Source organism: Sinohyriopsis cumingii, chromosome 7 (assembly GCF_028554795.1).
Source record: "Sinohyriopsis cumingii isolate HCF-2022 chromosome 7, ASM2855479v2, whole genome shotgun sequence".
Taxonomy (NCBI): Eukaryota; Metazoa; Mollusca; class Bivalvia; order Unionida; family Unionidae; genus Sinohyriopsis; species Sinohyriopsis cumingii.
The window spans coordinates 8,856,497-8,869,443 of NC_142967.1; the positions used below are offsets into that span (position 1 = coordinate 8,856,497).

Here is a 12,947-nt window from a genome sequence, read left to right on the forward strand (position 1 = left end):
GTTTGGCTCAGTCTTAAAGAAAATTACATCCACCACCTAGCTGCGGCAGTTGGCAATATAATGGTCTCTTTAAATGGTTTATCCAATCGATATTATTTTCATTGCATGATAACTAGATGGGAAAGACAACATATTTTTTCATCTGTGGGGGAGGGATGGTTTTGAGAGAAAGCATAATTGACAAAAAGAGAAACTGAAATTACTATAAAAGATTCCATTACAATTTTCATTTTTTTTGTTTCTTACTTTATTTCATTCGAATTATAATTTTATAATAATGTATAAAATAACTGTCATCAAATTTTGTTCATTTTGAAATGCAGACATAACCAACTAATTGCAACAGCCAGTGATGTCGACAGATACGTAACTTACACAAACATACAAATATTAATTAATAAATTGGTTGATGGGTTGGTCGATACGATTTATAGGTTTTTAGAAGTTTGGATAATGACTAGTATGTCTCTCTTCAATTTACACCTGAAAATCGTTAAACATTTTTGTTATTCTAGATTTTGGGCTTGACAGCTTCTGTTGGAGTAGGAAAGGCAAGGGAGATCGAAAAAGCCAAGGAACACATAAAGAAACTAATGGCCAATATGGATGCACAGGAAATCAGTACTGTCCGAAACAATCTTGATGAGCTCAAAGATTATGTAAATGTTGCAAGTGAAGGTAAGCAGCATTCACAGCAGTAGTGAAGTGGGGCACCCTACGTACAATGGGAATTCCACTCAAAACACCCCTGGGTCAATCTACGTACAATGGAAATTTAACATGGCGAAAAATCGTGGGTCAATCTACGTACAAGGGGAATTTAACATGGGAATAAATCGTGGGTCACTCTACGTACAAGGGGAATTTAACATGGGATTTTTTTTTTTTAAATTTTAAAAAAAAATTTTTTAAAAAAAGGGGTAGGCAATGGAAAGGCTATCTCTTTTCGAGAAATATGGCTGGCCCTGAAAAGGGCCTTTGGGTTTTATGTTAATGTATTCATTAACATAAATGGCACCGCATTGGTCTTCTTCTTGTCCTTAGGCTGCGTCTTACTGTTGGTCCGTACATCAGCACTCTTTTCAGGCATCCTTGTCTTTCGACGTAGATCCTACGTATCCACAGGCTGGTGTTTGTCCTGTGGACAACGGTCCACTTCGATCGGACATACATGAGCAAGTCTGTCCGAAACATCATGGAAGACACAAGGGTGGATGACTCAACTGTAGTCCACATCTTGAAGCGACGAGAACAGGTGAATCAATGCATTGAACGGCGCTTATTTATAGGCGGAGGAAGGATTGAAACGGATTGAGTTCATTTACCAATCCGAACACGCGTTACAGAATTCAGTCAGCTCGCATCCAATCCGAAGAGAGCAGTCTGTGACGTCACGTAGTCAATATAGATTCGCTAGCGCTTGTGTGCAGTCAATCTATGCGACAGTGATTCAACATGACGGAAACTCAGAAAACGATCCAGTGGGGTGCACCAGCAGGGGAGACTGCCCAAGGGAACCCGGACTTACTTTCAGAAGAGGTGAATTGGGATTTTGTGGATTTTCTCTCCTCGCAAGAATTTGTTCCGGAACCTTCGTTACTTTCTTCATTACCGCAAGTGGAGAATTTTAGACAGAGACAGAAAGAAGAATTGGAGAAATTTATACAACGACAAAAGGAAGCGGAACAGACTTTTCTCCTACAGCAACAGCAACAAGAAGAAGAGGTAAGAAAAAAACAACAGCAACAACAGCAAGAAGAAGTAGCAGCAAAGAAACAAGAGGGTGAAAATCAAACGGTCACGGTACTGTTGGACATTTTAGCGGAGTTAAGAAGTCTGAAACAAATGTATCAGACTTCTTTATCACGACCGAAGAGAATACGACCTTCCCGAGCCAAACATGTCAACCCTGTGACTAAGCCTACCGTACCACCCTTAGTGATTTCAACCCAATCATCATCATCAACATTACGCAGTCCAGAAGTAGGCCTTGGCCGTGGCAAAGGCTTAAGGCAGTTAAAATTGATTGCTTAAACTCACCCCTACACCATGAAGAAAAAAGGCCCTTTTCAGGGCCACCCACATTTCTCGAAAAGAAATACAATTTCAATTTGCCAATAACTCAAAAAAAATAACTCACCCATGTTACCCTTTTAATACGTGTCTGTGTATGAGTGCGTGAGTGTAGCTTCTTATTTTAAAATCACAACTCAAAGACACTTACCTTATATCATTCATTTATTCTTTTCTCCATTTTTTACAATCCAATTCACAATTTATAACACAACACTTTAATGAAAAGTTCATTAATTTCTTCTTTTCTCCTTGTTTAGTCTCTCTGTTTTTTGAATTTCTTCACCGTCACACTCTTTTCCTCTTCTTCCTCCTCGCTTTCTTCCCTTCTTCTTTTTTTCTCCTGTTTCTTTTTCTTCACCTGTCTTCTTTCTTCCTCAGAAGAATCCCTCTCTTCCTCTGAAGAATCCCTCTCTTCTTCTGACTCCTCTTGTTTCTTTTTGGGGCAATCTGGAGACCAATGTCCTTTTTCTTTACAATAATAACAGGTATCTTGACTTTTGTCTTTTTTATCCCCTGTTTTTTTTCTTTTTTGACGGTCTGGACACTCTGAAGACCAATGCCCTTTCTTCTGACAGATATAGCAAGTATCTTGACTTTTATCTCTAAAGGAAGGAGAGTAGTCCGTAGGCTGGTCTGAAGAGAATTTTCTAATGACCCCTCGCAAAGCTCTGACGAAACGTTCCATCTGGTCAGTCTCTTCCATCGTTGTGCTCGGCTCGAGAGTGAAATGAATAGTGAAAGGACAAGACACACACCCTTTTATATACGCTGGTCTGCTATGACTATAAAGTAGTTTATGGTGTTTGAACTTGAGTCATTTGACTTTTTGCTTTCAAGATGAAACGATCCCATTCATTCGAGAAGAAAGAAGAAGAAAGTAAGAGGCAGAAACGTGATCTATCGCCTCGTACCAGGGCTGAGATCTTGGCACAAATTCATGCCAGTGATTTTGAAGAGGACATGAGTGAACCAGAATCCGAACCCTCTAAACCAAGTTCATCACCCTTAGTCAACCCTGAAAAGTACTATTCCATTCGAGAGACGGAAAAGCGCTCCTCTAGAAAATTTAGAACCACGGCTTACAAATACACGGTGAAGTTTAAAGATTTCAAGGCTGAAGTGCCGTTAGAGAAAGCAGAAGGGTTCATCACTGAGGTGTGGGATTCTTTGCTCACTGCACTCAAGCGACAATGTCAACCCAAAGAAGACGATCGCTTGAGACTTTCCATACAACACGACGGTTTGAAATCCCCTGTTTGGATCGAGTTTAGCACCCCTGCAGAATTAACTGCTTCCAAAGTCATGGACAAGATTCAACACGTACAACAATCTAATGATCAGTTTGACATCACCGATGGTAAAGCCACACTGGACATGACCCACGTCTCTCCTCCTCAAGGGACTGGACGCAAAAAGGTCTTGTTGGTGGACGACCTTCGCAACACCAAAACGAGTCTCGTCCGAATTAACAACCCTCATGACCAGATGTGTTTAGCCCGTGCCATCGTGGTGGGACGAACCTATGCCAACAAGAACGACACGGTAGAATGGAAAAGAACCTGGAACACTATTCAACGTTCCGACCGAGCCAAACAACGAAACGAAGCAGAACTCCTGTTACAACAAGCCGGACTGCCCAAAGACACACCCTGTGGCATTCCCGAGATGCAAAAATTGCAAGATGTCCTAGCTCCACGATACACCTTGAAAGTGCACCCTCAAGAAATGCGCGGGCCTCTATTGTTTCGAGGCCAAGATTTTAAGGACGGAAAATACATTCACCTTTATCATCACGATGACCATTTCGATACCATTACCAGTATCACTGGATTCCTGGGATATGTTTATTATTGTGAGAAATGTGACTATGGTTATAATAATCGAGAGCAACACAAACATTGTGGATGGAAATGCTCAGGATGTTTGGCCTCTCCACCCTGTCTGAGCGAAGAACCAGTGCCTTGTTCCACTTGTCTGCGCACGTTTGTTAGCCCTACCTGTTACCAACAACATCTGAAGACGCAAGGTTCACAGAAGAAATGCGCTTGTCAACTGCTGAGATTGTGCCCTACGTGTGGACAAGGCATACTTACCAATAATGCCAAGGCACACGTATGTCGAGGAAAGAAAAAATGTCACATTTGTCACCACATCGTGGACTTGGAACACCAATGCTACGTGCAAAAATACCAACCCTCACCAGAGAAAGAGGACGGTCACAAGAAGAAAGGCAATTTCATCTTTTTCGATTTCGAATGCATGCAAGAGACCGGCATTCACATTCCTAATTTTTGCGTGGCTCATCGAGCGTGCGAGAAGTGCATTCAAGAACCTATCTTCAGTCATTGCCCTCACTGCAGCAAGATTCCTGGAGGACGTGAAAAAATCTTTCGGGGACCGAACACGTTAGTCGATTTTGCACAATGGGTCTTAGACCCCATCGACAAGACGTGGAGCCAAGAGGACATCGAACGTTACGGAGATTGTCATCGTCATGCCACGGTGATGGCTCACAATTTCTCCGGATACGATGGACAGTTTCTTTTGAGGTACTATACGGAACAAGGCACCGAGCGTCCTAAAGTGACTTTGAACGGAGCCAAAATCATTTTCATGCAAGTGGGACAAGTACAGTTTAAAGATTCGATGAGCTATTTGGCCATGCCTTTGAGTCGAATGCCTAAAACGTTTGGAATGACAGAAATGGCTAAAGGGTACTTTCCACACTTTTTCAATACGGAAGCCAATCAACACGCCGTTCTACCCCATTTACCTGAGGCTCACTATTACGATCCCGACAACATGCGTACCGAACAACGAGAAGCTTTCTACGCTTGGTACCAGGCTCACGCTTCGGACCCTTTCGACTTTCAGGAAGAAATGCTAAAGTATTGTCGTTCCGACGTGGACATTTTACGGCGTTGCTGTGGAAAATTTCGAGAACTGTTCATGGAACACGGAGGGGTCGATCCTTTGAAAGAAGCTTGCACCATTGCCAAAGCGTGTTCCTTAGTGTATCGACAACGATTCATGCCTGAAAACACCGTGGCTGTCATCAGTCCTCAAACGACCCACTTTGTCAAACGTCAATACTCGGTCAAAGCCCTACGTTGGTTACATTACTTGTGCGACAAGGAAGACAAGTGGATTCAGCATGCCCGCAACGGAGGGGGCGAAAAGACCATCGGAACATATTCGGTCGATGGCTGGGACTTAGAAAACCCCAAGATCGTGTACGAGTTTAACGGTTGCTTATTTCACGGATGTCCCGTCTGTTACCCTGACCGTGGTACTAAAAATCAGTTTTTGCAACGAACCATGGATGACTTGTACCAGGACACTTGTCAGCGACGCCTAAAGTTAGAACAGGAAGGATACCAAGTGGTGGAAATGTGGGAACACGAGTACGATCACCGTATGAAAACCGATCCCGAGTTTAAACGTCTCGTGGAAAGTTACCAGTTCATGGACCCGCTGAACCCGAGGGATAGTTTGTACGGAGGAAGGACCAATGCCACCTGTTTGCTGTACCAAGCCGACGAAGAGAAAGGAGAAGAAATCAAATACTTGGACGTGTGTTCGCTGTATCCCTACGTGTGCAAATATTGTCGCTTTCCTGTAGGGCACCCGCAATTGCTGACGGAACACATCGACCTGAAAAACATTCGACAATACGAAGGCTTGATCAAGTGTAAAGTTTTACCTCCCACGAACCTATACCATCCCGTCTTACCTCACCATTGTCAAGGCAAACTGATGTTTCCCTTGTGCCGTACTTGTGCCGAAACGTGCAACCAAGATCAACCTTGCCATCACAGCCAGGAAGAACGGGCCTTGACGGGAACCTGGGTCAGCGTAGAATTGTTCAAAGCTCTGGACATGGGATACCAACTGTTAGAAGTGTACGAAATTTGCCACTTTCCCAAGACACAACAGTATTGCAAGGGTGATCCCAGTCAGAAAGGCATTTTCGCAGACTACGTGGATGCCTTTTTGAAACTGAAGCAAGAAGCCAGCGGCTATCCTTCCTGGTGTCACACTCCCGAAGACCAAATACAATTCAAAGAGAAATACTACGAACAAGAAGGCATCACTTTAGACCACATCGAGAAAAACGAAGGCAGGCGATCGTTTGCCAAAGTGATGTTAAATTGCTTGTGGGGTAAAATGGCACAACGACCGTGTTTACCCAAGACGGAATATTTGACAGAACCTTCCCGCTACTTCCAGATGATTCACGACAAAACCAAATACATGAAACACGTGGACGTCGTTCGAGAGAATTTGATCTTGGTCAATTACGAAGAAGATCTGGACTTTGTACAAGACGACCCTTTTGGAAATGTCATCATTGCGGCTTACGTGACAGCCCATGCTCGCTTAAAATTGTACGAAGCTTTAGAACTGTTAGAAGAACGCGTCCTGTACTTTGACACGGACAGTTGCATTTACATCCATCACCCGATTCAACATCACCCTAACATCGAAGGAGACCGTTTAGGAGCCTGGACAGACGAGCATCCCGACGACAAGATTCTAAGTTTCGTCAGTGGCGGTCCCAAAAATTACGGCTACGAATACCGGGACAAACAAGGAGAAGTGCACACGACGTGCAAAGTGAAAGGACTGACTCTGAATTATCGTACCAGTCGAGTGGTCAATTTTGGGGTATTGAAAGAAGCCTTGCAATCGGGAGAGGATGGAAACTTTAAAGTGACCACTCACCAACCGAACAAGATTGTACGTTTACCCACTCACCACATCGTCAGTCGGCCCTTGGAAAAAGTCTATCAAATCGTGTACCAGAAGCGAGTTCGACTTCCCAATCATTTCACCTTACCGTATGGACACGTTGGTATAAAACATTGGTTGTAAGAGGATAGTTACCCCACCAGAAAGATGACTTCGCCACAGCAAGAATCGAGTGAGAAACCCGATGAGAACTCCAAGTTCAAACCCTACCATTTTCCAGTCTTCTTACCTGACTATTGTGATTGTGCCCGTCGATTGGACACGTTTCAGAAATGGCCTACGGATAGGGAAGGATTACCTTCTTCGCATGTTTTAGCTAGAACAGGATTTGTCTACTTGGGACCTGAGTCAGGATTGGGATACGAGGTACAGTGTTTCGCTTGCGGACTGAAGTTACGAATGGATCTATGTATCTATAAAGATTCAGCTATTCTGGAGCATACTCGATGGTCTCCGCACTGCCCTTACCTTTCTATGGCCTTTCCACCCATTACACTACGGTACAATGTTGACGGTACCTTAGAGACGGTACCTTCCAGAACAGGACATAAAAAACGTAAAAAAGGAAAGATGTACAAGTTGGAGACTGCATTGAGACTAGTATAAAAAGGGGGCTATGGTCAAGATCGATAGTTCATTGTGACTACCAAGACCGAGCGAACAAGATGAATACTTTGAAAAAGACATCGTTTCAGTTTGGGGATTGTAAAAAAGTTGTATCTTCCTCTAGTGTGACTAATACTGGATGGATAAGACCCATGCATTGCGACGGAAAATGTCCGGAAGGAAACTGCGATTGTCCATGTGGTTACCATTGTAATTGCGTAACGGAGTTTGCAGACGAGTGCGATTGTGAGCCTTGCGATGGGACCGATGCTGTACGTTGTGACCTGAGCGATGCCGTAAAGCATCATGGGAACTTTAGTGCTCCTACCCCTGTCATGGAAAGTGATGCTGTGCGTGTCAGACCTGTGGGATGCGAAAGTGATGCTGCTCGTCCTCTTGGACATTTTACTGGGTTTCGTTTTAAAGGGGAATGTCCACCTTCACGTCTACCCCCTTACGGATGTCATCCAGCCCTGAGCAAACTCCTGTTCCTGTCACCCAACCCTCATCGAAACGAACCTGTGAAAGACGAATATTCGTTCCCTGTGCGTTTGTCGGAATACTGCGACTTTGAAAATCGTCTTCAATCGTTCAAAGGAAAATGGCCAAAGTATCTGGGAGGACCGACCCCCGAAGAATTAGCCAGAGCCGGATTTTTCTACTTGGGCGAAGGAGATAAAGTCAAGTGCTTCAGTTGCGGTGTGTCACTTCACCACTGGGAACCGCAAGATTCGGCCTACGTAGAACATGCTCGATGGTCACCGAATTGTCATTACTTACCTTTAGTGGGACCGAGACATTGAAGTAACTTCTTACCATAATCATCTGTTCATGGATACTTTACAAGAGAACATTTGTGCTTTGCCTGTGGAGTTGAGAGAACGCATTTACCGAGAGCTGGTCAAAATACAAGTGAAACGTAAAGAACAATTGCATCCGATACGTCACCGGTGTTTGAACCACTGGTACCTTCAGGCTATACAAGGACTGATTCAATTGAAAGTGTTCCATTGGACAGACATTGATCAACGATCTCCTGGTTATAAAAAGGATTGGTTTGGTATGGACGATTCTATCTACTACATTGTAAACGTATTGCATCGAATTCCAGAGGAAGAGTTAACGAATTACCAACATCTTGAACACAATGTCAACTTGGTGAAAGAGGAAACTTCTGAACGAATTGTAATGTGTAGATTAGTGACTCAACGATTTAAATTTGACACTGAAGTGAAACCATGTTTGTGCAAAGAGTACATTTCTTGTGTCAGACCAAAGAGGATTTAGTATGACCTATTCATGGATACTTTGCTAGAGAACATTCGAGCTTTGCCTGAGGAGTTGAGAGAAAGGATTTACCGAGAGCTGGTGAAAATACAAGTGAAACGTAAAGAACAATTGCATCCGTTACGTCACCAGATCTTTAACCACTGGTACCTGAATGGTATAAGAGAACTGATTCGTCAGAAATTCTTTCAATGGTCAGACATTGTTCAACACTTTGAGGTCGCTAATGATCGACATGTTCATAATTATGGTTACTTCGAGATTCACCTAGTGCAACGCATTGAGGAAGACAAGTTAAAGGATTACAAACATATTTTACGTGGAATCTACTTAGAGGAAGAGGAAACACCTAAACGAACTCTGACGTTTCGGTTACAGTATGCAAGATTTAGATTCCCTACTGGAGAACGAAGATCTCTGGCTAGAAAGTACGTCTATTGCATCCGAAAAAAAGAGAATATAAAAACAGGCTGCCATGCCACGGTTTATGTCACATGTCATCCAACAGATTCCGTGGAAGGAACTCAATGACCATATTCAAACCGTGGATCATTACCATCAATTATTACAAGAACTGTATCCATTCAATTTGGGACGACAAGTGGTGTGTGTCTTAGTGACTTGTTTTTTGGGATTTCGTTTACCAGCCGATTCTTTGTGGACTCTTTACGATCAGTACTTACCACCTCCATGGCCTTAAATGGTCACGAAAAACTCCTTTTGTTCAAAGCCTTGCGTTTTCATCTGGATACTTCTCGACCTCAACAGGAAAAAAAGATTCGTCAACTTTTAGCAACCCAAGACGTGTATGACGATGTGTGTGTAGCTTGTGACTTACACCCTCATTGGACAGATGTTCGTGATTGGAAAAAGGGGGGTTTTGAGGCTTGGACCCAAGAAGTGGCCCAGTATGCACAAGAGTTGTTCAAGGAAAAAAGTTACTTTTCAACCCGTGTTAGTGACGGTGCCAGAAGAACCCGTCACCGAGAACAACCACTCGCTTCAGGACAGGACTGTCATGGACATGCCTGAAAGGTCATTCCGGGAGGACACTTGTGTGACAATACCTCATGTAGAGACTGTAAGAACATTACACACTGTCCCTAGGACATCTTGGTTACCCAAAACATGTTGTACAGACACTTGTTTATATTCCACTTTGATCGCTTTGCTGTGTTTTATATTCCTGTACATCACTATTTGGGTTGTATGTATTTTTGTCTTTCGTGTTCATATTTGAAACATTCAATAAACGTGTTCTGAAAAAGTATATAAACTCTTGTCTTGTTTGTTTTTAGTGTCACAAGTGACATTTCTCACACCATGGCTACCTCTGCTGTCTCTGCTCCCTCTTCCTCTACTGTCAAAGTCATCGACGAACACTTAGATCGTGCCAGTTGGGAGGCTTTGTATCTTCGCCATCCCTTTAACATGCTCATTGCTGGACCTAGCGGTTCAGGCAAAACCGAATTCGTCAAACGTTTGATCGAACATAAACATCATTTGATCGATCGGCCCCCTCAACGGATCGTGTGGTGTTACAAAGAGTGGCAATCGGCGTACAACCTCTTGCGAGAAAGTCAAGGCGATTCCATCGTGTTTGTGGAAGGCATTCCTAAAGAAGACGATGGCATCGTCTCTGACTCCCGTCTAACCCATTTGGTCATTTTCGACGACATGTTAGGAGAAGACGAAGAAGAAATTAAATTGTGGTTTACGCGCAAAGGGCATCACCGTAATGCCAGTGTCATTTACATCACCCAAAATTTGTTTCAACAAAGTAAAGCCCATCGCACCATCAGTCTCAATGCGCATTACGTGGTCTTGTTTAAAAGCCCTCGAGATAAATCGCAAGTGCAAGTCTTAGCCAAACAGTTAGGAACGCCTTGGCTGACTCAGGCGTACGACGATGCCACTCAAACGCCACACGCCTATTTACTCGTCGATTTGAAACCTACGACTCCCGAGGATTTGCGATTTCGTACCCACTTGTTTCACCACTGGTGCCAAGACGGAGGGCCTGTCCTGTACACGTCTCCGTCCTCGACTTCATTTCACTCCCCATGAAAAAATCTATAAAAACCTCAGACCCTTTTTCGTCTGTCTCACACAGTGTGAACATGACGTCCCTTCAGTCACATCTTCCCGTCAAATTGATTCGTGCCTTGTATGGCATCAGTCGAGAAAAAGATCCACAAACACGAGCTCGTGTCTTAGAAGCTAGTCTCAAAGAAGTCTTACGATGGTTCACGGTGACGGCACGTCAATTACTCCAAGGAATCATTCAGATTCCTCATCAAACCCAACGCTTTTTCGATCGAAACAAAGTCGCTTTGGTCCAACTGGCCGATCCCCGCATCGACACTCAAACCAAAAAACAAATCATTTTGAAACCTGGAGGGAGCGGTACTCTAGGAGGGGTCATCATTCGCTCACTCTTAAGATGGGATCCTAATGCCCCCAAAGTTATCCCCAAGACAAAAGTCCAACGAAGCCCCAAGAAGAAAAAGAAAAAGACCAGGTCCCCAAGAAGAATAACTTCTCCAGTGGCAGGACCCTCCTCTTACCAGACACCACCACCATCACCCCGGAAAAAGAAAAGAAGCCCCCAGAAAAAGAAACAGAGAAAAAGTCCCCAGAAAAAGAAAAGTCCACAGAAGAAGAAGAAAACTAGTCGCAAGAGAGGCACTTCGGCCAGGACGCAACCTTACACTCGCAAGCCACGACCTGCCACAGCGTCTCCGGCAGCCTCACGTTTGTCCACTTCTCCGTTGATGTCACCAGGAACTGAAGAGTACTTGGAGACGTTGATCACACCAAGAACTTCTCCGTTGATGACCCCCAAAAGAACTTCCCCAGTGGCAGGACCTTCCAATTTAGCGGCAGTGGCTGCTGCTCACAAAGTACCTTCTCCCAAAATCAAAGTCCATGAAAGATCGGGCATGTTACAAAGTTTACTGGATTTGTCCAAGCAAGAACTGGCTCGATTTAGTCCGTTACGTACCCCTGCACGACGTGTCATGCCTGTCCTCAAACTGATAAAACGTAAAGACAATCAGTGGCGACGAGTTCCAGTATAAAAAGACCTGTGACCAAGTCGGGGGTATCAGTGAACTTGTAAAAGATGTCACCTCCAAGAAGCCACAAAAGAAAGAGACAAAGGCAGACGCGTCATCCGACAAAGCGCTTAGCCAAGCATCAACGTTACCCTAAAAAAAGACACAGTCGTTCCAAGAAAAAGAGGCGTCAACAAAGGGGAGGATTCCTTGGCGATTTTCGGAAAAACATTGTCACCTTTATGACAAAGCGATAGTCCCAGAAAAAAAAGATAAAAGGGTGTGCGTTAAGTCATCGACGTTAGTGTCTGTTCGGTGAATGTCCCGGAACCCACAAGCAAAAATGTCACCCTCCAGAAAACCCCAAGGAAAAAAAAGGAAAGGACTGCCACCACGTTTAGCCAAACATGGGGACCTGTTATCTGTCCTGTCCAAAGCTTCTCCACCCCTACGAAAAAAACTCATTCAAACGGCCTCCAAAGAGGTCATCGATACCGTGTGCGAATGTTGTTTGAACGTTTTGAAAGGCACGATCCCTTTGTCCAAACACCAGAAACAATGCTTAGGCAAACATCGTCACGTTCTTCGGAAAATGGTTCAAAAGAAAATTCCCATTCGTCAAAAAAAGAAGATGTTGGTCCAACGTGGAGGCATTTTACCTCTCTTGTTAGGCCCCATACTAAAAGGAGTCTTGGGAACCATGTTGGGAGGACTGATGGGAGCAAGATAAAAAGGCCTTCGGAAGTCCCAAGATCTCAGAATTCATCCCTGACAACCCCATGGAAGGACGAAAACTAGCTTTAGTGCCTTACAAACGATGGATGGAATACCATCGGTGGCAAGAACAACGCACCCCGCATTTACCTCCCAATCCCAATTTGAGCGAGATGTCCCAGTTACAACACGAATTGCAATCCTTGATGGATCGCCAAGATTTGTCCGAAACAGAAAAATCGCAAAAGTACGGTCAACTCTTGCAACGACTGCAACTCTTTCACCAGAAAGCTTTAGACGAAACAGCTCTACCCACTTTGAAAGATTTTAAGACCTTGATGAAAAGTCCAGCACCATCACCAGTACCAGTACCAGTACCACCAGTACCCGTGACCAAGACAGAAATAGGAGAAGAAGAGGAAGGGTTTCAAACTCCACCAGAAAAAGTACGCAAGT

The 12,947-nt window shown here is 44.0% G+C and overlaps 1 protein-coding gene across 3 annotated transcripts in view; it reads left to right on the forward strand.

Moving 5' to 3' along the window:
• LOC149794713 (ATP-dependent RNA helicase DHX58-like) overlaps positions 1 to 12,947 on the forward strand; it is a 114,377-nt gene that overhangs the window by 59,852 nt on the left and 41,578 nt on the right. For all 3 annotated transcript variants that reach the window (XM_089964331.1, XM_089964333.1, XM_089964332.1), the window contains exon 9: positions 516 to 678. In XM_089964331.1, coding sequence (XP_089820457.1) covers positions 516 to 678 — 163 coding nt within the window. The remainder of the gene's footprint in view (positions 1 to 515; positions 679 to 12,947) is intronic.